Source organism: Grampus griseus (assembly GCF_964374135.1).
Source record: "Grampus griseus genome assembly, chromosome: 3".
Classification (NCBI taxonomy): domain Eukaryota; kingdom Metazoa; phylum Chordata; class Mammalia; order Artiodactyla; family Delphinidae; genus Grampus; species Grampus griseus.
Window position 1 is genome coordinate 156,326,658 of NC_139019.1, and position 27,992 is coordinate 156,354,649.

A 27,992-nucleotide genomic window follows, 5' to 3' on the forward strand; every position below is an offset into this window, starting at 1 on the left:
AGGGAGAAAGGGGCCCCTCCAGGCGAGGCTCTGCTGAGAGGGGGAGGAGCCACAGCCTAGGAGACTGCAGGGATGGAGAAAATAATAATTATATATTAGTTAAATAAAAATAACTTAAAAGTCACTGATATCACTCCAAAGAGAAGTACTCGATGTCAGAGGGGGCCGGCAGTAGAACCCCCGCACCTGGGCAGCCAGGCATCTGCTCTCTACCCTAGTGGTTTGACTCTAAGCCAGTGCTGGTGCAGGACAGGCCACAGGCAGCTCACACAGAGGCCGTGTGGTCACAAAGGTGTGCCCACTGCTCCTCAGAGGGCACCCAGCGCAGGAGGGCCACCTGGTGACTCAGGGGGACACAGCTTGGAAAGCATCTGTGCAAAGCTCTCAGGTCATGGGGAGGGACAAACAGAGGGGATGCAGAGGTCAGACTAGGCCTTTGAGATGGGGAGATAAAAGGGCAGAGATGGCCAACCCAGCCAACTCCCTGGCCTCTGCCCCTGCCTTGTAACCAAGTATACTGGGGGCGCCCGGGTCAAGGACTCAGCCCCTGCAGGTCTAGACCCCTCACATGGCACACACCACCTGTACCCCTGCAACAGCCTGGCCAGGCCCAGGGGCTCAGCCCCTGCAGGTGTACACCCCTCACATTGCACACACTGCCTGCACCCCTGCAGCAGCCTGGCCAGGCACAGGGGCTCAGCCCTTGCAGGTGTAGACTTCCTCGCGCTGGGTGCACTGCCTGCACTCCACATAGCAGCACCAGCGCACCTGGCACTGGCAAGGCCGGGTCACCACCCGACTCTGTGTGTTGTGACCACGCCCGCAGCAGATACTCTCGCAGTTCTTCTCACGGTGGCACCTGCGGCCGGCAGTGCCTGGGGAGAAGCGGCCGGCCAGGCAGAAGCTGGGTGAGTCGTCCAGGTGCACTAGCTCCGGAGTGCGGGGCAGTGGGTCGCCACCACCCGTCCCTGTGGCCCGGCCCCGCGGTGGTGAGATGGCGCCGGCCTCGCCGGTGGCCTCGTTGGTGGTGCTGCCCACCTTGAGCGCTGTCTCGTACTTGTGCTTCAGGCGCTTGCCCACCTCATGGAAAGGCGCCAGCTGCCGCCAGCACGTCCGCACGGTGCACGAGCCTGACACGCCGTGGCACTTGCATGTGGTCTCCACCCCAGCCTTGATCACCTGGGAGGGAGGTGGGCATAAGGGCCACTCTGAGCAGACTGGAGACCAGTCCCCAAGGACAACCCTCAGAGGGGCTGGAACTGCCATTCACCCCAGGGCCAGATCTCATGGCCCCCCAGACCCGGGCCCAGGCAAAGGGGGTCACCACTGCTCATCACCCAGGCCCCCTGCTACCCACACATGTCCCTCCCTCTCCAAGTCATGAACCACCCAGGACAGAAACCCCATAGCCAGCACCACACCTTCAGAGAGGCCACTGCAGCACCCTGAACCCACCTCCTGCACCATCATGGTCCTCCCTTCCCATCCCTGCATCCCAGGCTGCCCTCTGCAAGGCAGGGCACACCTCCCCACTAGCCCCCCTGTCAGCATCCCCCAGGACCACACAGTCTGTCCTCAGCAGTCTGCTCCTTGAAAAAGTAAGGACAAGCAAGTTAGCTTGCCTAGTGGACAGAACTGGCCATGCCCCTGCCTGAGCACAGGGATCAGATGCTACTGCATGTGCAGGCACCATCCCAAACCCTGCTACTTGGAAAGTGGGAGAAAGCCTCCAGAGAGGTCCAGATGGGAGGGGGCTGCACCCACCGCACACATGCAGGCAGGAGCAGGCATGGCCCAGCACCCACACTCCGCTTGGGATCTGGGAAGCTGCCCAAGACCCAGGCTGGGCCCTTCCCCTCCCAGGACTTGGGTCCAACCTGCAAAGCCGTGGAGTCAGCCCAGCTGTCCCACGGGGCCTCCTGCCTGACTTTCCACACTGGGGTCCCTAGAGGGACACGGGGAAGAAGAACAGCAGGGGAAGGGGAGGTCCCTCTCCCAGTGGGCCCCAAGCCAGGCCTGAGCTCCCACACTGCCCCCAGGGAGAGTCGGCTCAAGGGGGATTAAGAAACATAGCTGCCCTCCAGCCAGGCAACAGAAGAGTCACATTTAATGATACTTTGCTGAGAAACCCGGACAAATTTAATTAAAACGAGGCTTACCCAGGACCAGTGGAGCTAATGGAGCACTTTCATATTCTGACTTTTCATTAATAGCTTACAAAAGAGCGAGTGCAGAGGAAAAGAAAGGGCCTCCCAAGGGGGATTTAATCAGCCTGCACCCCTCCCCAGAGGGTGGAAGGAGAGGCAGAGCTCCTGTGGAATAGGGGGAAATTGATTCTTTAATAAGCCCACACCTCAGAACTCTGGCTTCTCAATAAAGAGGGACTCAGAGTGAGGCTGGCATTAATGACCTCACGCCCCCCTCCAGCCCCTAGGCTGGGGCTCCATATCGCAAGGGCTGCCCAGCAAGCACGCAGCTCCCCCTCCCAGCCCCTGACTATCCCCCAGCTCAGGCTGGGCCTTGGGAGGCGTTTGACTGGCCAGCCTGTGCAGGGACTAAGAGGGTGGGGTGTTCTGTCCACAGTGAAGGTGGTGGGACCCGATGCCTCCTCCAGCGGCGTGGAGCCAAGGGGCTGGCGGGTGGGTAGAGAGTGGCTGCGGAGCCAGGTCCCCCCAGGTCCAGCCATGCCTGCAGCCAGCAGCTCCCAGAAGGGCCCAGCAAGAGAGCTGAAACAGTCCTTTTCACCTTGAGTCTTTTGTTTCAAGTTTCCTCGGAACAGTCCTGGCCACAGACAGGGTCCCTGAGGTAGCAGCCGCCTCCCCAGCTTGAGCCAGCCACACCCCCAGCTTTTCCCCGGGACCCCTGGACCACACACTTACCTGTTTGCTGTCCACCTAGGTCCCTGGTGACAGGACCACCCACCCCTCAGCCCTGGCGGGTAGGGACCAGTCCATTGTCTTCCTGGTTAGATGGTGCCCAGCAGGGAGACCCTCCCTGTGGCCTTGACCAGCCAGGACCCACCTGCCTGTTCACCAGCCAGCAGCAAGTAGGCCTTCTGGTTCCACCCAACCATGGGAGACCACGGGGCACCCCTCCATGGAGTTCCCCACCATGACAACTAGTATCCCTGCCCATCTGGTAAGTAATGAGCCTTATAAGCAGAAGGACTGGAGGCCCTGGCTGTCACCAGTGGCTGGAACAGAGCCCCAGAGGCAGCCGACTTCACCTCCTCCCAGCCCTTTCCACCACCAATGCCCCTCCCTCAGCCCCTGCACCCCAGCCCTTAAACACATATGCACCCTGCCCACCCCTCTGCACTTTCCCGCCCTGCTCCCCAACTCACACCACCTGCAACCCCACACCCACCCCATGCCCTGCCCTGTGCCCTGTGCGCCCCCCACCCTGCACCGTTTCCCACTCCGCACCCCACCCCGCTTGCCTTCACACCCACGAGGTTGTTGTGGAAATCCACACGGGCTCGCAGATCCTTGCTAGACCGCCGACCCAGGAACTCCTTGACGAACTTGCTGCTGTACTTGAGATTGTCCCCGCAGCCACCCCACTGCCAGGCCTCTCGGTTCTCCAAGTCAGGGGCCTCATCACAAGTGCAGCGCTCCATGCGGCCTGCACTGCACGCCTTGGCCAGTGCATGCGTCAGGCCAGCAGAGGAGATGGCGTAAAGGAAGGCTGTCTCCTTGAAGCCTGGGGTGGTGGGGGCAGGGGCAGGTCAGCAGGCCACAGCGGCCCCCGTCTCCCTCAGGTGCAGCCAAATCATGGCACCCCCAGGCACACATTCCGTATAGAGCAGGGTCTGCGGGAAGGATCCTTCCTGGTGTGTTCCATGCAGGGAGGGGCGTACCTGCCTGGGCTGCCATGTGCACCTGGGGACAGGAGGTGCTCCCTCGTGCCCCAGACATAGGACTGGTCAGGGGCAGGAGAGAACCCAGAGTGTACTGGGCCACAGGTGTGCCCAGCAATCGGAGACCCTATCCATCTGGGTCTCCAACCTACTAGACTGGCCAGGGCCCTCTGTGAGCCTTGCCATGCCCTGGGCCTCAGGTCCCTAGTTTTGTTTTTTTTTTAACATCTTTATTGGAGTATAATTGCTTTACAATGGTGTGTTAGTTTCTGCTTTATAACAAAGGGAATCAGCTATACATATACATATATCCCCATATCTCCTCCCTCTTGCATCTCCCTCCCTCCCACCCTCCCTATCCCACCCCTCTAGGTGGTCACAAACCACCGAGCTGATCTCCCTGTGCTATGCGGCTGCTTCCCACTAGCTATCTATTTTACATTTAGTAGTGTATATATGTTCATGCCACTCTCTCACTTCGTCCCAGCTTACCCTTCCCCCGTGTCCCCTAGTTTTTAAAACAACGCTGTTGAGAGACTCAGATGAGAGTCCCCCTCGGCACCCTCATGCAGAAGGAGACACAAGAGAGGAGGCTCCGTGCTCTGGGCTGGGGCACCAGCTGGACCCCTGCTCCTGTGCCCAGGCACCGGGCCTCAGCCACTGCCATGTGGCAAGAGCCATCAGAGCTGCCTCAGGCCTTGTCACAGCTGACCACATGTGCCTTGTGCCACCAGCAACTGTTTCATGCAGGTGTGAGAAGGGACCGGGCATGGGGGAGAGGGCAGGAGGCAGGGGAAGGGGGGATCGGGGGGGTCAGATCCCACCCACCGCCCAGTCACCTGGAACTCAGCTGAGGTGCTGCACTAGGGGCGCACACCAGGGCCAGGAGGTCCTGCCTCCCTGCTCCGGCCCAGTGTCCCAGCACACTCACCTCGCTTGAGCAGACTGGCCCGGTAGCGACCCTCCAACGTACAGTTCCAGCGCTCAAACCGGAACTGGTACTGGCACTCGAGAGCACTCATGCTGACCGCTTCCACCAGCGTCTCAGCCACACCGGGGTCCCGGCGGCACATGCGCCGCTGCTTGCGCTCCAGCTTCAGCCGGTCGCAGGCCTTGTAGTGTGCCTGGGCAGCTGCTTCCGGCTCCAGGGTCAGCGGGAGGATGGTCAGGGGCTCACTGCCCGTCAGCCTGGGCACAGAGAGGCCAGAGTGAGCCCTGCCCCAGAGGCAGAAGGTGGGCGCTGGGCGAGGGCTGCAGATGCTGGGGCAGCAGAAGAACCTGCTCGGCCGGAAAGCATGGTGGCAACTGGATAGGAGCCCCAGTGGGCCCACCTGGGGGACAGAAGGGGCAGCAGGCCCAGGGACGGTATAGAAAGGTCACAGAGAACCTGGCAGCGGAGGGGTGGTGAGAAGGCCGTGGGACCCTTGCCCACCAGGCATCCTCTCTACACCCGCTTGCCCCCATATCCACTCACGCCCTGCCCTGCCAACTGCTTGTGGACCCCTGCCTGGCCCCCTGCACGCCCTGGGTTCTCACACTGGCTGCCCAGTGAGCATAACTCAGGTATCCACACGGATGCTGACCACTCCCCAACAAGTCCCTTCAGGGAGTCACACCCCAGCTGACACCAGCCTCACTGCCCAGGTCTGATGACAGGGGAAGGAACACACAGCTAGAAACTCATACACACACACCTGGGAAGACTGCCCAGCCCAGGGTATTGGCCAAGGGCAGACAACCAAGGCAGGGAGCGGGCACAGTTGCCTCAGGCCGCATGAGACGTACATCTACTGTACCCTCCCCGACCCACTCCCATGTCTGCTTACCCAGCTTGCTCTAGGACCCCCACACTCTGCCATCCCCAGCTAGGGGTGCCCCCACGGCCCTGTGGTCCCTTGAGGATGGTCCTGGCTCACTCCCTGTCCTGCAGCCTGTGCAGATGGCCCCCATGGTTCCAATGGGGTCTCCTGGAATATGTGCACCAGAAGGGGCCTCTCGTCCCAGGACCCAGGTGCCACCCGGGAAGTGGGCTCCTGGTCCTTGTGCAACTCCACCCCTTCTCTTGGCTGAGCCAAGGCCCTGGCCTGGGTCCGTCTTCCTCTGTCTGGCCTGCCTGCCCTAACTCCTTACCAGCTGCTCCATCCAGGGACTGACTGGCTCTGGCCTTCTGCCTGCTCTGTGCTCAGAACCATGGGCCTCAGTGTCCCCAGACAGACAACTGCACATCTGGGCTCCAGGAACATCCAGGCCCAGCCCCACCCAGACCTTCAGCCCTCAGGAGGGAGAGGTGCCCACCTGGACGTGAATGGGGCTCAGAGCCCACCACTAGAAACAAGCCCCAGCCCCCACCTCTCACCTCAGCCAACCAGGGGTATCAGGAGTTCACAGATACTGGAGCCCCACACCATGCCCCATCCCATTTCTTGCTGTCCTTCCAAAGCCCCCTCAGGGGTACGGTGGCCACTGGGCTGACAAGGAGAGCTGCAGCTTTCTGCAGGGGAAGGGATGTGGGCAGGGCCTTCTAGAACCCCACCCTCTAACAGACTCCAGCAGTAATGCTGCAGGTTGAGGTTCCCCTGGGGACAACCTCGGGTACCACATTTTGTAGCTGCATGCACACACCCCCCAGCATGCCCTGCCCTGCCTAGTGGAGAGGGGAGTCGCTGCATATCCACCCTGGTAAGGGTGGGGCCCGTGCAAAGCAGAATCGGCCCTACCCTGAGGCCTCTGGATCCCAGTCCCTGAAGGAGTTGCCCCTGTCTCACCCTTGCTGATCAGCTCCCTGAGAACAGCAAAGCAGGATGCTGAGGCTTGGGAACCAGGCTGACAGGAGGCCCAGGCAGCATTGGGCAAGGAGGCTACCGGAACACCAGAGCTGACTGGTCAGGCCTAGGGGTGCAGAGCAGAAAGGACCACTACCCCCCACCTCTGCACACTTAGGTGCAGCATGAGTGAGGCCATGGTGGGCACCCTGAGAAGACCCACCCCAGGCCTTGGCCCTGCTCTCCACAGTGCTCAGAGCTAGTGTACCGGTGAACTGTGGGAGAGCAGAGGTGGCAACTGCTCCCAACCCTGAGACCAAGGGCGTGGGTGAGCAGAGCCCACAGAGGCATCCCTGCCAGCTCAAGTCTGTGCAGACGTTGCTGAAAGACCCGTGCCCCTCTCCGTAAGCAACACTCTGAATCAGGAGGCCCCTGGGTGTGCTGTGGGAGGCCAGCATGGGTGCTGGCTAGAGGAGAAGCTCCAAAGGTCCCTGAGACACGGACAGATCCTTTGTGGGCCACTGAGCAGTGGGGATGCAGAGGCAGTAAGACCTTCGGGGAGAAGACACGTGAGCTTGGAGCTGGGACGATGCATTGGAGGGGTAGCAGCACACGGCAGCCCCAGTTACCTGCACCCCTTATCTAGCATTAGGACTTCATGCCTAAGGACATGGGGATGTGGCAGAGGCTGACGTCAGGGGGCAGTTTTGTGGACTTCCAGGCCCCTGCCTGAGGACAGCTGCTGCACTGGGGCAGGGTGAGCAGGCAGGGGCCCGAGGACCCTGGGCTGGAGGCCGGAAGAGCCATACTCCTCACACAAAGACAGCTCACACAGTGGAGACTTGTCCCCAGACAGGAATGTCAACAGCTGTGCCCAGAACTGCGTGCCACATGGCTAAAGCACTGTAGCCTCCAACCAGCACATCCCCCAGGCAGGATTCAGATTAACCAAGCTCCCACCGCTGCCAAAACATTCCGGCATCCAAGAAGACCCCTACTGTAAGGCCATCCTGGGGGGACCTGGGGCCAGGCTGGAAACGGACGAGGAGAGGGAGACAAATGGCAGGTGATGCTGCCTTCCAGTCTTCCAGGAGGCATTGGGGGTGCCTGTGTCCAAATTCTGCACATGGGCACTGAGGACAGGGCCCCCCTCACCTGGTGCCAGCCTGTGTCCACACTGCACATGAGGAGCTAACTCAGGGGTCCCCCACACCCAGGGCCAGTCTACATAGCTACAGGTAGTTTCACTCCCACCTGGCCTCAGCATGTCCACCAGGGTATCAGAGGCAGCTCCATAAACACAGCCACAGGCAAGCTGACACTCTCCTGAGGCCAGGTGGGGTCTACATCTGTTCTGGGCAGAAGGATGTTGAGGAAGGGTCAGCTCAAGTCCAGGAATGGCCATCTGAAAATCGTGTGGCCACATGGCTGAGGCCTGAGGCCCAAGGGCCAGGCCTTTCCCCTGAGCCATCACCCAGCTCCCATGGTAGGCATGAGGCTGAAACCCAAGGGGGCAGCACTGCTCTACCCCCCGGCGTCCCTCATCCCAAGATGGCACATCCCCACCTCCCTTTTATGGGGGCCCAGCTGGCCCCTGCCCAGGCCCCCTTAACAGTCAGTGTGGACTCAGTGCAGCCAGCCTGTGAACTTATGGCCCGGAGTGCAGCAACAGAGGACAAACCCTCACGGAGGTGCAGGGGTGAGACAATGCATGGGGTACAGGGAAGAGGGTGGCCATCAGGTGGGTCCGGGCTCAGTGGAGAAGGTCCCAGGGACAAGAGGCAGAAACGACAACACAACGAGGAACCCACAGAAGTGCTGGAGGAAAGATGAGAGGTTCATAAAACATTCTTAGAATCACGGAGGCTTTTGTCAGAGTGACTCAGAATCCAAAATGCCTTTAAAATTTAATAAATTAGACTATCTAAATGTACAAGAATCTCTGCACAGCAAAAAGTAGCATAGAACCCCAAGACCAACAGAGGAAATGCTGCAATTCAGATCCCAGGCCAAGGACCAAGTTTCTTTGCTTGTGTGTGGGCATGTGCATATGGGCACATGTGCATGTGTTGCATGTACATATGTGGACACAGGCGTATCTTTTCCTCTAGATCAATAACAAAGGAATCAACTGTTAATTGGATACAGGATATGAACATACAGTTCAAGGGAAGGGAATATAGCTGGCTGTTAAAAACTTATTTGCATTTCACTCAAAAAAATGCAAAATAAAACTATATTGAGGGCTTCCCTGGTGGCGCAGTGGTTGAGAGTCCGCCTGCCGATGCAGGGGACACGGGTTCGTGCCCCGGTCCGGGAAGACCCCACATGCCGTGGAGCGGCTGGGCCTGTGAGCCATGGCTGCTAAGCCTGTGCGTCCGGAGCCTGTGCTCCGCAACGGGAGAGGCCACAACAGTGAGAGGCCCGTGTACAGCAAAAACAAAAACAAAAAACTATATTGATAGGTTATTTTTCATTCATCAGAGGAGTACAAATCAATGTCTGATAGGATTATTGTCAAGGACACAGGGAAGGAGGTGTTCCTCCTTGGCTGGAATTCTGGACTGACATATCTATAAAAATTCACCCACCAATTCTCTTTCTAGAAATACAGACTACAGATATGTTATCTTAAAACATATAAGCAAAAAAAAAAAATTTAATGTCAGCAGCAAGAAAAAACATACAAGTGTATGTCACTCACATGTTACCCAATGCAATGCTGTCGTGCAAAAACACTGGAAGCACTGTTTGGTATTCAAAAAGACTGGAGATTGGCTGAATAAATGGGCTCCATCCACTCCAGTATTCAGCAGGCCTCAGAAATGCCGCAGCCCACCTGCTGTGTACACTCAGGGCAAGGCACAGGCCTACCTCTGCAGAGTACCTGCGTGCACACCTGTGGGTGCACGGGGCAACCCAGGATAAAGGCAGCCTGGGGCAGAGGAAACACGTTCTTCTCCCTTATGGCGTGTGAGCCACTCACACGTTGTCCCATGCACTTGTGGCCCATTCAAAATGACAAAGTTCAACATACAGCCAGTGGCATGGAGAAGTCCCTCACAGGCTCTCAGCCCTGTATGCCAGCCTGGAGCAATGAGCCTCTGCCCACACAGCCTATCTCCAGGGGCTGCGCCTTCCAGCCCAGAAAGCGCCCAGGCCACCCGGCACAGCACAGACCCTCCAACCACCCAGCTGCCCACACCAGTGCACCTGCCACTGTGCTCAACACAGCTGCCCCTCCCTCTCTGTGGGCATCTGGTCTGAGACAGGCGGGTCGATGGGCACATAAGCCTGCCCAGGAAGCCCATGGAGGACTTGAGTCCAGGTTGGCTGCCCTTGCTCCACCTGGCTGTCCTCTCCCAGCGCTGGACCCATTTCCTGGGAAGAAACGAGACCTAAATGTTGGTCTGGTACTTTACAACACTCAGGTATCTTCAAAAGATATAATACACACATGGAAGTGAGCAGCACAACTGGGAAACACAGCTCTCACCCAGCTCAAGAAACAGCCTTGTGCCCAGGCACTCTCAACTGCCACCACTAATGTCATAAACAATCTCCTAAACATCTTCCAAAAGCTTCCCCATCTTGCTGTGCACATCCAGCTCTCCATCCAGCTGACACCAACATCTGCCCATGAAGTATGGTGGGGCCAGCATCCCTCCCTCAGGATCCCAAAGGTTCCATCTCCTCGCTGCTCTGTGATGTCACAGCAGCCTCACATGTGGCTCATTTCCAGGCTCCACCCTGGGCTAGTGTCACGAGCTCCTGACGTTTTACTGGGATTCCGTCAGGAGCTCCTTCCAACAGATTCCAAGGGCACACGTTGGCTCTGCATTTGCACACACGTGACAGGGTTTGCTGGGGTGGTCATGACTGCTCTGTGCAATTTTTTAAAATAAATTTATTTATATATTTTTGGCTGCATTGGGTCTTCTTTGCAGTGTGCGGGCTTTCTCTAGTTGTGGCGAGCGGGGCTACTCTTTGTTGCAGTGCACGGGCTTCTCATTGTGATGGCTTCTCTTGTTGCAGAGCACGGGCTCTAGGCGCGTGGGCTCAGTAGTTGTGGTGCACAGGCTTAGTTGCTCTGCAGCATGTGGGATCTTCCCGGACCAGGGATCGAACCCGTGACCCCTGCATTGGTAGGCAGATGCTTAACCACTGCGCCACCAGGGAAGTCCCCTGTGTGTGTAATTTTGAATCTCTCCATTGGTGAGAACAGCATCTCTCTCCATTTACTCAGGATTCCTTCCTGCCTCTCTCTGAAGTCTTACACGTTCCCCCACTGAAGTCTGAAGTCTTACAGCCTCCCACAGGGCTGGCCTGTATTAGAGTCAGTCTGTGTTCCAGAGTGATAGTGTATAAAAATAAAATAACTTTATAAAGTCAGTCTTCCCTCTGTTGCTGACCTACAAAAGTCCAACTGACCCTATGCTGATTTAGTATTTGGTGACTTTGCTATGTGTTGTAATTCATCTCTGATGATTTTCAGATGCTCTGTGTACAATCATGCAGTCTGCAGAGACACCAGTCTATTTTCTTACTATGCGGTTCTTCCTGCCTTGCTACACTGGCTAGGGCCATCAGCATAATCGTGCAGAATCTGCCAGCTACCCTCTGGGACCCAGCCTCCTGACCCCCAGCTCCACAGCCACCAGCCAGCACAGAGCATATGTGGCCATGAAGTGAAGGAGAGAACTGTGGGCACCACCACCAGAAAGTGGGGACCCTCATCCTTGCTCATCTCTGCTACCCAGACCCACCCCTCCAGACGCAAGGGTGCCCTAAAGACTGGCACTACAAGGCGAGAGACCAGGAGTCAATGCACTCACAGAGCCAGAACGTGATTGCTACATGAGAGAAAAGACTCCCATCATGCTTGAGGGTCTGTTAAGACAATTGGCATCACCCAGATTTAGACAACGGTGACGACAGGCATCCCTGTCTGACTCTTGGTTTTAAAAGGGAAGCTTTTGCCATTTCACCGTTAAGCATGAGGTTTGCTGTGTGTTTTTCTGGACACCCTGTATCAAGTTAAAGAAGTTCCCTTCTGCTTTTAGTTTGCTATGAATGTTTTTAAAATCACAAATGGATGTTGAACTTTATCAAATGTCATCCCTGCATCTTTTGATGTGTGATTTTTCTCCTTTAATCTGCTAAATTGAGGAATTTCACTAATTGATTTTTCTAATGTTAGACATTAAGCATTCCTGGAATAAACCCAGTTGGCCACGATGGGTTTTATCCTTTCTCTGTTTTGCTGATGTAACTTGATGATGTTTTGTCTAGGATGTTTGCATCCGTGCTTGTAATTTTCTTCTCCCATGCTCTTCCTGCTGAGTTTCAGTGCCTTAGCAGGAGTTTTTTTTTTTTTTTTTTTTTTTAATTTCCTAGAAGAGTTGTGTCAGATTAGAATCGTGTCTTCTTGACTGTTTGGTGGAACTTGCCATGAAGCCATGCAGGCTGACCTTTTCTTGGTGGAAACATTTCTTTTCTGGTCCAATTTCTTTTTCTTTTCTTTTAGAACACCTTTATATATCAAGATATAATTCACTTACCATAAACTTTGCCCATTTAAAGTATATAATTCAGCATTTTGTAGTATATTTGCAGATATATGCAAACACCACCACAGTCAATTTTAGGATATTTTCATCACTGCAAAAAGAAACTACTTAGCGTACTCTTTAGCTATTACCTCCCTATTCCCCTCCCCCAACTCCTGGCAACCACTAATCTACCTTCTGCCTCTGTGGGTCTGCCTGATCTGGACATTTCCTATAAAAGGAATCAAACAACGTGTGGCCTTTTCTGACTGGCTTCTTTCACTTAGCACAATGTTTTCAACGTCCCTCCGTGTGGTAGCATGTAATAATATCCCCTTGTATGGATATACCACATTCTATTTTTCTACTCCTCAGGTGATGGACGTTTGAGCTGTTCAGTCTTTTTATTTATTTTATTGATTTAATTTATTTTTTGGCCGCGTCCTGCGGCATGAGGGATCTTAGTTCTCTGACCAGGGATGGAACCCGTACCCTTGGCATTGGGAGCGCAGAGTCTTAACCACTGGACTGCCAGGGAAGTCCCTGAGTTGTTCACTCTTCAGCTATTGTTCATAATGCCACTATGACCACTCATGTACACATATTTTTGTGAACATATGTTTTCATTTCTCATGGGTATAAACCCAGGAGTGGAACTGCTAGGTCATAGAGGAATTCCATATTTAATTGTTTGAGGAACTGTCAGATTGTTTGCCACAGTGACTATACCACTTTACATTCCCAATGACCCAATTTCTTTGCTTACTATAGTGTTAGTCAGTATTTCTATATCTTAAATCTGTTTCTGTTACTTTTTTGGTTTTCTCCATTTCCTCTGAATTTGCAGATTTATCAGCATGGAACTGTTCATTACATTCCCTTGTTTTTGTTTGCAGAATCTGTGATGATGTTCCCCGTAGCTGGACACTAGCACTCTGAGCCTCCTCTTCACTGGGTTAGTCTCCTCAGGTGTTTCTAAGACCTTCCCAGAGAGGGATCTGTTCATCTCTAATGCACGTTTTTTTTGTTGATTTCTGCACTACTTCTACTTTCTTTCGGTTTACCTTACTTTTCTTCCTCACTTTTGTGATGGACACTTGCTGAGTGCTTTCAAGTGTCTCTCCACTTCTAAAATATGCATTTAAGCTACCACTGTGGCTGCTTCAGCCTCTCCGAAACTGCAGCCTCAGGGCACCAGACTGAGCCTGACACAGCCCCAGGTCACTGACTAAAACAGTCACAGCTCAGATCACTGTGCTGAGTCTGAGTCTCTCTCTACTCTCATTTCCCTCTTTACCTTATGGCCCACTGAGCTGGTGTGTTCTCTCTCCATCCTCTTATGTTCTCTATCCTTACATCGTGTGTCTCTCACCCAGAGCCTATAATTAGACTCAGGACGTGACCACAACCCCAATCACCTCAGCCTTATGCCTGGAACATTTCATCCGCTGGGGTCCTGGGGTCTCAGTTTATCCTTTCTGCTGGCCATGCCTCTTCTTTTTCTTTTCTCCTCTCCTGCCTTCTTTTGGGTTATTTTCATTATTCTCCTTTTCCTTTTGTTAATTTGAAGTCATATATTTCCATTATTTTCATGGTTACCCTCAAAATTACAACATGAGTCTATAAGTTACCCATGTTCAATGTTGGTCAATACCACCCCCTTCTCAGTAATATGAGGCCTGAGAACACAACCTTGCTGACTCCCTGGAATTATATGCTGTTGTGTATTTTAGTTCTACATTTAGGACCCAACAGGAAGTTGTTCAATGCTCCCTTATCCCCTCCTTCCCTGTGACCTTCTCCTTGCTGTTCACTCCTTTTTGTGTCTGGAACACAGCAGGGCCATTTCCCATGCCTAAGCTGCGGCGTCAACATTTCCTTCAGAGCAACTCTCAATTTGTCTGAAAATGTCTTTATTTCACCCTCATTTTACAGTAATCTTCACCGAGCGTAGAGTTCTTGGCTGGCAGTTATTTTCTTTTCATGCACCAAGGGGATGGTCCCACCACCTCCTGGCTTTGCTCTCAGTTCTGAACTTAGCTGTCAGCCTGACAATCCTTGGAAGGTAATCTGTATTTTGTTTTTTGGGATTGCTTTGGTGTTTTGCAGTTGCAATCTGTCATGTTCTGGCATGAGCTTTTTTTTTTTTTTCTGCTTAGAAAGACACTGGGCCTCTTGAATCTTCTTGATTGTTCTGATCAGTTTCAGAAAAACTCTCAGCCATTCTCTCCATGTATCACCCCATCAGTTTCTCTTCTCTTCTACCTCTGGGCCTCTGGTGGAGCATGTGGGACCTCCTCACTGTGTCCCCAGGTTTCTCACCCTCTCTGCTTTCTGTGTATCTGCCTTCCCATGCCACACTCTGTGTAATTTCTCTTGACCCATCTTACAGTTTGCTAATTCTCTTCAACTGTTTATAATCTGCTTTCAAATCAGTCTACTACTTAAAATTTTTCCCAGTTCTATTTGGTTTTTCCAAACTTGCTGGGTCAGTTTTTGTGGCTTCTCATTCCTTACAGATATCCCAAGCTTATCTTGCTCCTGCAAGCACAGTGAGAGTTGTTTTATTCAGTGTGGGATGCTCTGTTTACTGGTCTGCTGCCATCATTTCTGCAAGTCCTTTGGCTGCATTTCCCTGCACACCAAGCTATCTCTGACCATATGCTGGTCGCCGTATTTGAGAAACTGTTTGCAGGAATAATCTGAAGCACAGGATAAAGGTCCCCAAATCACAGCCACCTGGAACCTCAGAATGTGCCTTCTTTGGAATAAGGCTCTTTGCAGAAGTAATCAAGGTAAGGATCTTGAGACCAGATCATCCTGGATTAGGTCCCACGTTGCTGAGGGCTCACCCCGCTGACGAGCTCTGCAGAGAGCACACTCCAGCCCTGGGGCAGCAGGAAAGAACCTAGGACAGACAGAGCCAAGTCTGGGGATGCCCAACCCCCTCTGTGGACCAGGCCTGAGGCTGTCATGCCTGACTGCTTGGGGACTACTAGCGCAGCCCCTCTGAGCACCCAGCCAGTCACACATCCTCACATCTGCCCCAAGGACAGCCAGGTAGCGGGACGGGCATTGTCGGAAGAGGGTGGGTGCAGGTTTGGCCCGCGCTGGTACTGGAGCCATCCTTGTCCCACATCACTCAGCCCCTAGAACACCTCACCCCTTCTCACTCACAGTTGGGGTAGGGGAACAGATTTCGATTGCCCTTCCTCCTGCCTACAGGCCCAGCCACCACAAGGGCCACCCTGCCCGCAAACCCAGCTCCCCGGGCATGGGGAGCTGAGACCCTGGGCTGGGCGGAAGGAGAAGAGGCTGGAGTTCCAGAAGCCACAGCGCCCTGCCAAGGAAACCTCAGCCCCACCAGACGGCGTTTAATTTCTGTGTGAATCAAATTCAAAACAAATTCCAGTGCTGAGAACTGGTTCTGAGATTAACCCTCCATCCTCCCGTGGCCTGCAGCCTCCCACCCAAGCAGGCGGGTGTGGGGTGGGCATAGACGCCACCAGAGCCTGGGGCTCCCCGAGAGCTCCACCATCACTTGGTGCCCTGCCGTGCCAAGGAGGAGGTGAGGGCCAAGGGATGGGGCTGAGCAGGGCGGGAGGGCAGCTCCCCGCATACAGGTCACACTGTGGCAGAGACCTTGTGTCTGTGACAGCTGTCACCTCCATCAGCTGTGAGAACTGCCAGGCCCCGACTTCCCCACCTCATGGGGCCCGAAGATTCCAGGGCACGAAGAGCTCTTAGTCAGTCCGCAGATCCATCACTGTCCAGGGGATTGCCTAGCTAAGGCCTGGCCACCCTGGGGGTCAGCTGGCAGACACAGGACTCAGCAAACTCCACTACACTGGGACCCACAGCACTGCCCACCAGGCCTGGCACCCCCAAGCCTAACAGAAAGGTCCTCATCCACACGAGGCCCCTGAAGCGAGCAGAACTCGTGGGACCCCCAGACTCTGAGGGCCACCAGCCAACTGCCCCCTTTCCAGAGCAGGACGGTGGAGCCCAGATTGGACAGTGGCATGCCGAAAGCCCCCAGGAAGGTGGCTGAGGCTGCATGGGACCCCCACATTCACTGACTGCCGCAAGGAGAAGACGGGCTGCAGTGGCTTCATGGAGGAACCAGAGTGACCAGGCCACCTCTGTGCCCTGGTCACCACACCCCCAGGCCTCAGAGATGGCTGTGGACCCACGACGGGGCTGCCACAAAGGACAGGCAAGATGCAGGGCAGGTGCTCGGAGAGCCACCGGACCCCACCACCACCGCCGCCACTACCAGCATCACTTTGATATCTGGTTTCCTTCCTGGAGCTGGCCTCCCAGGGGCCTAGCACCATGCCAGACACAGATGGGGAACACTGGGACAGCCTCAATCAACACCTCACCCTGGGGTGGCCTGAGGCAGCCACTGCTGCTCCCTCTGTCCAAGAGGGAGCCAGGTCTGGTGTGCTCTGGTCTGGGAGCCCCTGGCAGCCTCTACTCTCGGGCCAGACCACTTCCCTGGCCACGTCTACCTCAGGTATCGCTAAGAAAAACAAACGCAGCTTGAGGCTTGCCTTTTTCCATTCCCTCGTCCGGCTGCCGGTCTCGAGGTGCAGGGCCTGCCAGCTGGGCGGCCGGGTTTCCTCCTGTGGCTAGGGGCACCAGGCCAGCCAGGAACCTCACTGGGAGGAGCAGGGGAGCATGGCGGGCTGTGCCCGCAGGTCACAGAGCCAGATGGCCAGCACACCACCCAGGTTGATACTGTCCTGAGTGGGGCTGCCCTCCTCTGGAGACCCTGGACCAGCCCACAGATGTCCGTTAATGATTAGTCCCTGCAGGAAAACAGGCTGGTCATCGTCCAGCCCACGCTACCAAGCCCCACTCCAGAGGCCTGCTCAGACCTGCTATGCACCGTGGGCAGCCACCTGCTCCCACCTCCCCGACCCTCGCTCAGTGGGGTCCTCAACCCCCACCTCCCACCCTGGGAGCTCCAGCAGAGCCCTCTCCCCTCAGCATGGCACCACAGCAAAAACGCCCGCAAAGCCTCTGTCCAACATCTAGGCCCCATTGTCTTGTGTCTGCTGCACCTGGCCCACCATCCCTGCGCTGGAAGGTGTAATGGCCCAGTCATCAAGTGTGGGTGCAGCGTGGTGGAGGTTAGGGCCAGGGGTGAGCAGGGGGCTGGGCCACCTGGAGAACGAGCACCTCAGACCCCACACCAGGCTCCTGGGTGCAGAGCCAGGAAGCGGAGGGGCCCCCTCACAGGCCTCGGAAGAGTCAGCCCAGCGCAGTTTGGAGGAGACACCACAAGGGAACCTCCTGGCTTCCCCAGAGGTGAGCTACAGGTAAGGAGTGATACTTCTGGGCTATGCTCTGGCTTCCTGGAAGAGGCAACAGCTGAGGCAGACGCAGGAGGATGGGTAGCCCCATGAGGACAGTGGCCCTGCTCCCCACCCACCAGAGGCTGACCTTCAAGCAGGGACCTGGCCTCACCCACTTCCCAGACAACTGCGCCTCCTCTGAAACCTCCTGCAGTCTGCTGAGCCAGGGTGGGCACTGCAGGGGCACCCCCACCTCTGGGACAATACACAAAGGGAGCCGGGTGCCCCCCAGGCTGGGATTAAGGGGGCTGAGTGCCGGCCCTGCTGACAGGTGTCATTTTTCTACAGCCAGGAAAGCCAAGCCAGGCCCCTTATCAGCTCATCGCTCCTCCCCGAATTCAGGGCCCACAGCCCCCCGGGAGGAATCGTGTGTGTGCATTCTTTTCCAGGAGAAAAAATACCCACACACTTCTATTGTCCTCTATATCACAAGGCCCCTGGGGTGGGTGGTGGGCGCCACCCTCAGTCTGGGGCCACCCTGAGAGCCTGGGCAGGATCATGCTAGTGCCCATGGCTCTGGAGTCAGGTCCTGGACCACAGTGGCAAGGACGGGGGTGAGATTAGGCCAGCTGTCCTCCCGTCCAGACGGCCGCCGGCTGTGGCAGAACATCTGCTCACACAGCTGAGGGGAGCCAGATGGCGGCGGCTTCCTCCTCACCTCAGACCCCACCAAGAGGCCACCGGACTCCACAGCCTGTGTGCACGAGATTCCCAGCCCAGAGGCCCAGTCCTGGCCTGACGCTCCCACCTGCCTCTATCTGGTCTCTGTATTAGGGGGCCAGGGCAGGGCCCCCCCAGGAGCCTATGGAAGGGGACAATAGGCCAGGCAGGGGCCAACGGTTTGGGAGTCCACAGCCCCCCAGAGAAGACTGGCCAGGAGAAGGGGGGAGGCAGGAGGGACTCTGGAGACGAGAGATGCAAGGGGCAGTGAGCTCCCCAAGGGATCCCCTCTGCCTCCCCCGCCTGCTCTTTCCAACTGCCTCCCCATGTCTGCCCTGGACCCATAGGCTGGGAACTGGAACACCTAGGTCCCTCTACTGGCCACAGAGGTCCTGGACCATAGTCCAAGAAGAATCCCCCCTCCTTTGCAGGCAGGAAGCCCAGGCCCCTCCACACACCACCCCTCTATCCTCTCCTGTCCCTGGAGCTCCCTTCCCTGACCTGAAGCCCTCCCCACATCCCCAGGCACCTTCCCTCAGCCTGCTGCCCCTGCCCTGCAACCCTCGTCACCTGCTGTTCTGAGGTCTCACCCACAGGGCTTCCAAGGGGCCTCAGCAATCTCCCTGCCAGCCCCTCAGCTGCCCTGGACACTGTGGATAGGGCCCCATCGCCTGGGCCCTCCCCCACCTCAGCTGCCAGTGCAGGCCTACCCTCTCCTGACCCTCTGAAGCACACTGCTCTCCATGGCCTCTCCCTCAAACACCAGACCTGAGGCCTTGCAGGACTGTTTCGGGCATGTCTGTCCAGAGGTGGGTCTCCATGGGTAGCACCTGCCCTGTTGCCCAAACCCACGTGACTCCCCAGGCTCCTGCCTGCTTAGCTCACAGCACCACCACCCCTAGCCGGGGAATCCCCTGGGACACCTCTCCCTCTGTCAGCCCCTCCCTAGCCCCAGTGGACTCTGGGTCTCCCCAGCCTCTCTGTGAAAGGCTGACCTCCCCTACAGGTGAGCCCCAGCCCTCAGCCCCATACACAAGCCCGCCCAGCCCCTGTCAGAGCTGTCTCGTTCTCTTAGCAGGGCTCCATCTTACCCCTTGCCCACTCACAGGCTCACCGTACAGCCTTGTCATTCTACCATTCTACCATTAGGCTCGCTCCTGCTGCCCAGGAAATCTTCCCTCCTTCTTCCTACTCTAGGGACCAGCTGGGAGCCCCTCCTCCAAGCAGCCAGCAGGCACGTGGCCACACAGGACTGCCAGCTGAGCCCCAGGCTCAGTATTCAGAGAAGCAGAGGAGATGCCCTCACCTCCTGGCGCTGGGCAGTCGACCCTCCCTGACCCGCACTCAGAGCCCTCCCTCACCCCAGTGACAGCAGCCCCTCTGGGGCAGACCTCGAGCACAGTGCCAGGGCCCCCAGCTAGCCCCAACCCCAGACCAGGCTCCAGCAAATGAACAGCCACCTGCACCCTGGCCCCACACATAGTCCACTGGGGGCCAAGCAGGGGGAAGACCTGTTGTGAAGACCCATGGGTGCAGCCCCTGTATGAAGGGGTGAGAGCATGCCAGCTCACAGGTCAAGAAAACAGGTTTTCCTCAGTCCAAGAATAGATCTAGAACATTTAAAGAGCTCTTACAACTCAACAGAAAGACAAACAACTGAGCCAAAAAGTAGGTAAAGAAACTGAATAGACATTTCCCCAAAATAAGACAGTATAAATAGCCACTGTGCACATGAAAAGATGCTCAACATCACTAGTCATCAGGGAAATGTAAATCAAAACTACAACGAGACACCACCTCAAATCGACCAGGGTGGTCAGAATTTAAAAACAAACAAAAAAATATGTTTTCTTTAAAATCAGAGAATTAACAAGCATTGGCAAGGAGTGGAGAAATTGGAACCCTGGTGCATTACTGATGGGAATGTAAAATGATGCTGTGGAAAACAGTTTGGTGGCTTCTCAAAAGGTTAAACGTAGCATTACTATACGATCCAACAATTCTACTTCTAGGTATGTACCGAGAAAAACTAAAAACATACAGCCAAAAAAAACGTGTACACCAATTTTCACAGGAGCATTATCCACGATAGCCAAAAGGTTGAAACTACCCAAGCGTCTATCAACAGATGAATAGGTGGAAGAAAACTGCCCTATGTCCAGCTAGTCAAATATTATTTAGTCACAAAAAGGAATGATGTACTGATTCTTGCTACAAAGGTGAATAAATCGTGGAAACAGCATGCTCGGTGAAAAGAGCCAGACGTGAAAGGCCACATATGGTATGATTCCATTTATATGAAATGTCCAGAATAGGCAAATCCACAGAAACAGAAAGTGGATTAGTGGTTGCCAGGGGCTGGGGGAGGGGGAGACGGGATATGAGGTTTCTGGGGTGATGAAAATGTTCTGGAATTAGATAGCGGTGCTGGCTGCACAGCCTTGTGGGTGTATTAAAAACCACTGAACTGTATACTTCAACTAAGTAAATTTACAGGATGTGAGTTACGTTTCAATAACAAAAAGACCTTTGGCCCTAAGGCCAATTGCCCTCCCCCATGTGCAATGGTCCAGAGCACCTCAGCTGCCTTTCAAACTGGCTCCCAGCACCCCTCATGGGCTAGGGAAGCCCTTAGTGTCACGCCTGGTGCTGCCTCTTCCATGCAGGCCTCCAGGCTACTTGGACCAGAGAGTTGGGACGAGCCCAGACCTCACAGCAGTGCCCCACTCCCCCACATCACCCTGCAAATGCTTCCTGTATAATGTGGAGTGCTGAAGCCAACACCACGAAAGAGCCTCAGGGCTCACCGTGCCCCTTCTTACTTCTATAGAAGATTAATCACGTTGGAAGCCTCAGGCCTCCACTGGCCTGTGCAGCCCCTGGATGCCTGTCTAGCAGTTTCCCCAGGGGCCTCTGCAGGGGGCTGGCTCAGCACACACACGGGACCTCTAAGAAAGAGGCAGCAAGGTGCTGGGGAGCCCAGACCCTGCTCTGGCAAGCACAGATCCCCCACATCCCCAGATCCAGCCCCTGGCTCCAGGCTCAGGGGAGCAGGCTTGCCCCAGGGCCTGGGGCATCCCTTCCTGAGCAGGTTTCAGCACACAAGGCCCACCCTTTAGCTCTATATTCTCACCTGAGGATAATGCCAAGAGAGGAGCAAAGTATGGGAGAGCCCACCCAGATCTATGGGGTGGGGCAGGGGGCTTGGTGGTTGGCAGCAGGGAGGGGTGTCCAAGTTTGTATCTCAAACTTGCCACAAGACCTTGGGACAGTCTTTTCCTCCTTAGAGCCAGGCTCCACTTCCTTCCAAGAGAGCATCAGGCCAGCTGTCTAGGCCCCCAGAGCACAGACATCTCTGTAGCCCCAGGAGAACCAGATGGAAACACCACCTGCTAATCACACCAAAAAGAATGGTCAGGCCAGGGAGGAAGAGAGGAGAGCCCCTTTCCCATGGCAGGCAGGTGACCTGGAGGGCCCTGCCTGGTGGCCAGAGGCTGAGCAGGACAGCAGGAGCAGGGCGGGTTGGGTTGCAGCCTGGGGGGGTGGGGGGGGCGGGGCGGGGAGGGCTCCCACCACCCACGTGATCCTCCCCCAGGCCAGCCTCTCTGGGTTTCTGGGCTGTAACTGGAGCTGCCCTGCCTGTGAGCCTCTGTGCCAGGCAGAGCTTTCAGAGTGGGGGAAGGGAGAGGAGGGCTGGATCCCAGCTCCTTCCCCCTGTTCCCTCTGTACTTGGGGTGGGGAGGGAAGCCCCAGCACAAGGCACAGAGAGGCCCCCTGGCTCTGGCCCAGCCCTGCCTGGCCCTGCCTGCCTTGGGCCATCTCCTCCTCCCCCTCCCCTCTGGCTCCTGCCCCTTTATTAAGCCCGGAGAAAGGGCCCCAGACCCAGGCTCAGCCAGTCACTGCTAGCCAGAGGCTGGGCCTCCATGCCTGGTGCTATCCTGAGTGGACTCCAGCACCAGGTCCCTTACCTTCCCTGCCTGTGGGGCTGGCACAGAGCCTGCCATCCTCCAGGACCTCCATCCACCAAGCTGAGTCTTGTCTCTCTTGTCTGGTGGCAGGGGGAGGGGGGAAGTGGGGTGTACCCCCAGCAGAGGCAGCAGAACTGCTTTCTATGCTACCCACGGGGCAGGACTTGGGAAGCCTCATTTGAGGGGGCCTTTGGGATTAAAGAGCAGGGCCAGAAGGGCTAGCTGGAGAAGCCACAGGGGCTCCAAGCCCTCCTGACTTGCCACACAGCCACTGGCCACACTTCCCTGAAGGTAACAAAGTGCAGAGAAAACACGGAGAAAAAGAGGGATGCTACAGGGGTTGGGATGGAGGGCGGGAGCCAGGACCCTGAACGCCACCCTGTGGGTCTGATCTTCCCAGAGAGAAAAGGCCAGCAGCAGGGAGACTCCAAGCAGAGCACAGCGTGGCGCAGACAAGCCTAGGGTGTGTCTGAAGCCTGGTGAGCAGACCCATGGCTGAGCCCGGACAGCGAGAAGGCACAGCTGGCTGACAGGCCATCGTGACTCACCGTGGACCTGCAGCCAGACAGCCAGCCTCTGACCCTCCCTCTGCCCGAGAGGGTGAGGCAAAGGCTGCACAGATGGCATGCAGGGGCGTGCCAGCCTCTGCACAGCCTGGGCCCCAGGCGGGCCAAACCCACAGCCACAGCTCTGGCTGCGGGGTGGGGTCTCCAGGGTAAGGAGACAGGGAGCTGACCCTGGAAGACAACCCAGGAAAAAAGAACAGGAGAAGGGGGAGGGGGGAGAAAAACACAAAGGGAAAGTTTCCCATGAAAATATTTTATTTTCTTTGAGAACAGGATACACCTGCAGGGCTTCTCGCCCAGTCGGCCTCTCCCCGCCCTGGCAGTGCCACATTTCTGGACCAACGGGGCCCTCTGCCGGCCAGGACGCTGCGCGCCGGCGCCTGGTCCAGGGGAGAGGGAACAGGTGACGACGGGTGGAGGGCGGCAGCCCGGGAACGGCCGCAGGGCACGCAGGACAGGGACTGGGCAGGACGCGAGGGTGGCCTCGGCTCCAGGAGTGGCACGGGGTAAGGAGGCGGGGAGACTGGGGAGATCCGGAGGGCTGCCCACACGATGCCACCCAGACCCCGGTGTGCCCATCTGCAGAGTACAGCGAGGGTCCCCAAAGCTCGCCCGTCTGGACATCCCAGATCTGGGAGCGAGGAACGAGGAAGGGCAGGAAGGAACGTCGGAGAGAGACGAGCCCAAACCACACTAACTGCTGCTGCGGAGAAGCGCGCAGGACAGCGACCCTGGAGGCGGCGGGAGGCAGCATTCACGGCTGGGCTGGGCCCTGCGCACCGGAGAGGTCCCACAGACGCGCTCCCGCGGGCCGGGGCCCGAGCGAACGTCAGAAGCAAAGCGCAAGAAAAATAAAATTCCTCCAGTCTGGAGTTTTTTTTCCCTTTGGGGCTCAGAGCAAGGAACATCTGGATTTTGTACGTATTTTTTTGTTGTTGTTAAATTAACTTCTCGAGGAGAGAAAGGAGGGGGAAACTGCAAGGGGGGGTGGGTGTGCAGGGGCCAGGGAGGCTCCAGACGTTTGGCAAGAAATCCTGGCCTAAGGGAGCCGATAAACAGAGCTTGGTCCCGGAGCTCCAGGGAGCCTCACGCACGGCCGCGGGAGCGGCCGCAGCGACTACGGCTCCGGGGTCACGGAGGACCGGGGCCTCACGCCAGCCCGTCGGGTACGCCGGCCCCTCTCCGCGCTCCGCGCCACGGGGACACCGACTCGCGGACCCAGCGACGCGGGCTCCGCAAACAAACAGCTCCAGGCAACCCGGGGGCCCTCGCTAGCCCGGGCACCGCGCCCCGCGCACCTGGGTCGCCCCCGCCCTCGCGCCCGCGCCGGCCTCGGGCACGGCCCGCCCGCCCCGCCCGCCGGGCTGCCGAGGCACCTACCCGAAGTAGGCGGCCGAGGGGCGCAGCGCGGCGAGCAGCAGCGTCAGCGCGAAGGCCGCGGCCAGCCAGCGCGCCAGCAGGGGCCCATCCAGCATCTTGCCGCGCCGCGGCGGCTGACCATCGCGCTCCCAGCCCCGCGCTGGGCGCCCCGCAGCCGCCGCCCTCTTATAGCGCCCGGAGCGCCAGGCCGGGGGCGGGGCGCCGGCCAGCTGGCCCGGCCCCGCCCGCGCCCGGGGAGGGGTCACGCCGGCGCCGGGGGCGGGCCGAAACCCGAGCCAGCGCCCCGCCCAGCCTCGTTGCTGCCCGGCCACTCGGGTCTCAGGGCGCGCCTCGCGCGTGGGAAGGGAGGCACGCGAGGGGGCGGGTGGGAACCGGGGCGGCCGGAAGGGGCGGGAGCGTGGCGGGGGCCGGGGGAAGGGAACGAGCCCCAGGGCGGCTGTGGGGGTGGAGCCAAGACAGAGCGTTGGTGGCCTGGGGCAAGACGGCGGGGCCGGCGTTGGGCGGCTAGCCGGGTGGGAGCAAGCGGGTGGGAGCGTTGGAGGACCTGGGGGTGGGGGACTTGGGGCGGCCGCGGGGGCGGGGTGTGGCCTGGGGCGGGGCCAAGGCGGAGTTCTTGGCCGCGAGGCAAGGGGTAGTGCCGCAGGGGACTCCGGTGTCAGTCCGGAGCTGGAGCGCGCGCGTCGGCTCCCGGAGGAGTTTGCATGAAAGGGGAGACAAGCCAGCAGGTGATGCCCCTGCCTTTTGCGAAGACTGACAGTTCAGGAAGCGAGGCCAGAGGGGCTCTGCTCCCTGGTTTGTTGTCCTGGAAATGAGGCGACCTGATGAGGGATGGTGCGGGCCGGGTCGCTCAACATTTTGGGACCTCTCTCTTCCTATCCTTAAATCAAGGGAGGTGAACTAGAGGCTGAGGTCACTGCCAGCGCTGATCCTCGGGTGACCTCCTTCTCAGAACCTCTGTACTGTGAGAACTGGACAAAGGAGTCTTGGCGCTGCTAGAGGCAAGAGGAGTTGCCAGGGACACGGAGGAGAGATGACGCAGAGCCACTGCTAAAGCAAGTCAGTGTCCGAGAACCGAAAACCAAAATTAAAACAGGTAACACGAATTACCAGACACAGGATGGGGTCAAGGAGAAACCTTAGAAACCCCTGAGCCAAGGGTTCTCCATGTCAACAGCCACAGACCAGGGAGGAGAGCACTGCTCTGGGGTCCAGGCTGTGGGATAAGTGTCCACGAAATGCCAGCCTTCGGATGACACTAGAAGCTCCATGGGCCCACTAGGCCAGGGCTGCCAGAGCCCTCAAGTCCTGGGCCTGAAGGGGAGAGCCCAGCTCCCTATCAGACATCTGTACTCAGAGTTGCTGCTTCTGGGCACAATGACCCAGAGTCTGGGAGTCTGAGCACCCCCCAAAGGCTGGGCTAGTGGGCTCTGAGGATCTACTGCTTTGTGACCTGTGTCAGGACAGTGCTGCGACGCAAAACAGGAGGGCCAAAGATGTACCCTGACAGTGGCCCGTAGAGCAGGACATATCCTTGGGCTCTCACCTCTCTTAAAAGGCCACCCAGGTGAGCATACCCCATCTTTCCTGGGGACCTGGGTGCTTGGCTGGGTGAGAAGAGGGTGGGGAGAAGATGGGGCCTGAGCAAATCACTTCCTCTCTGGGCCTCAGTTTCCCCATCTGAGACCCATCCAACTCCAGAGAGTCGTGTTTCTAAGTTGTAATGTCACACTGTAGAAACCTCTGCCCATAGTTCTGCCTCTCTGTGGGTGTGACCAGCCTCACATCATTCCCCACTCCGGGGACTCTTCCTGTGGGAGGGGGCCCTCCAATGCCCTCATCTGCTCACACCACACTCGGCCATCTCACCAACAGGGCTGGCACAGCAAAGAGAACACCAACCAAAGCAGCCCCAGCCCACCTGGACTGCAGGGCTTGGGGACACCCTGTCATCCCCACCTCCGAGGGCCTCAACACAGCCCCCAGGGCCTCCACCTGAAGGGCTGGCTCCCACACCCGGGAAGTGTGAGGCATGGGGTGAGGGGACGCAAAGTGATGACATGTTTAAAGGCACAGAGATTACGTCCAAAAAAATGAAGTGTGAGGTTGTAAATGTGTGTCTGGAAGGCGCTGTAGGCCTTATAGAGTTCCATTCTGTGGGGCGTGGAGGGTTCTCTTCTGGCCACCCAGAAAGTCACAAGGAAAGAGGCGGCCAGCTGAGGTTCCAGCCAGTGACTGGCAGGGCTATAGTTGGCAAAAAGGGGACTGGAGAGATGAGCACCATCTGTGGAAGGGGAAGGAAGACTGGGGTTCTGCTTTCACTGGGGGCTGTCAGCTCATAGCAGCTTGGGGGGCTATCCCAGCCAGACTGAGTGGCCCTATGGCACCTGATTTTGAGTGCTAAGCCTCCCCCAGGTATCAGCAGGGGAGGAATTCTGAGAGACCCCTTCAGTCCAGGGAGTGAGAACCAAGGTCTATAGGAGGACCAGACTTTGCCGGGCCATGCAACATGGGAGTGGAGTGGAAGGGGGGTTGGGGGGGGCAGTGCCCGGTGCAGAGTGATGTTGGGAATACCCCTGAGGGTCTGGGAGAGGCTGCCCTTGCCCCCTGTGCCTGGGGTGATGGCAGCAACTGAGGTGGTGCCACCAGCTACCCCCACCCCAGCTGGACCTGGGGACACAGGTTCCCTCACCCAGGAGTCTCCCAGGCCTCATACCTCCCCATCAGGTCTGACCTCCTCACCCCGCCCCTGCCTGCATTCCCATCTCCTCCATGGCCAAGGTGGCCCTACTGCCTACAGACCTCAAGGCGCCCATGCAGTCTGGACCTCTTTGGAGGGGGCCAGGTGCTTCCCACCTCTGTGTCCACAACTCCTGCCTCCCCCACACCCAGCCCCAGCCCACCTTTGCAGCTTCTGGTCACCTGCAACACCTCCCCTGGCCATCCCACGTTGGCCTCGCCTCACTGTGTCTGCCCAGCGTGGAGAAGGAAGGTAAATTAACGTGGAACAGCCACTGACAGACCAGCACCTGGTTCAGTTGACCGTGGATGGTAAACTGAGGCCTAGAGAACTCGGCAAATTAGCTCAAAGGACACAAAGCAAGTGGGGGTGGGGCAGTGGCAAACACATGATCCCAGTCTCCTGCTTTCACCAGCTAAGCCACCTCCAGATAATCTTGCTGGCCTCAGCACAGCATGAGGAGGGTGTGTTATCCAAGGAGGTCAGAGCTTTTTCTTCCAGCATAGCATGCTCTGGCCAATGGCAAAGTGGCCCCGTGTTTCTGTTAGAGAAACCTCGGCTTGGGGCTTTTTTTATTCCCCCTGCCATGGCCACCCAAGCCTGCTTGGCACAGGCCAGCTTTCTGGGAAAGGACATCCAGAGTATGAGGCAGGACAAGCTGACACTAATAAGGGGGCTGCAGCCACCCTGTGCAGCATGAGGGAAAGCAAGGAGTGGTCCAGGCTGGGCTGCGTCTCTACCCTGTACATGTTCCTAACCAGAGTTATGGCAGTGCTCTCCAAGGGGCTGATGGGCACAGCTCCAAGAGGACCTCATCAGCGCCAGGGAGGGGTGTGTACTGTGAAACAAAGCCCACCCCGAGACAGGAAAGACAAGGGTGGTAGGTTGTGACGGCTCACTGGCACTTTTGCAAACATCCAACTTCATGGAGACCTTGGCGCTGTGAACTGCCAGAATCATGCACAGCAGTGGGTCCTGAGAATGTTGACACCCAGCCATGCAGAGGGGGCTACCCAGGTCTCAGCAGAACAGCAAACTCCTGCAAAGCTGGGGGTGCCCACCATGACCCCAAGCTGGGCAAGGGCAGCCCACCTCCCTGGGCCAGGCCCACCCGACATCTTTAAGGCCTAGTTTGGATGCAGAAGCAA

At 57.2% G+C, this 27,992-nt stretch overlaps 1 protein-coding gene across 1 annotated transcript; it reads right to left on the reverse strand.

The window, feature by feature from the left end:
• Positions 1–494: 494 nt before the first annotated feature.
• Positions 495–27,962, reverse strand: WNT9A (Wnt family member 9A; the record flags this gene model as incomplete). The annotated part of the gene is made up of 10 exons (XM_082650362.1): positions 495–1,179; positions 3,440–3,702; positions 4,791–5,047; positions 5,191–5,246; positions 15,023–15,078; positions 16,727–16,834; positions 22,162–22,241; positions 23,279–23,458; positions 24,108–24,543; positions 27,956–27,962. 10 exons carry the CDS (start codon positions 27,960–27,962, stop codon positions 697–699), a joined length of 1,926 nt encoding a protein of 641 aa, XP_082506488.1. The 3' UTR covers positions 495–696.
• Between the last annotated feature and the right edge of the window lie 30 nt (positions 27,963–27,992).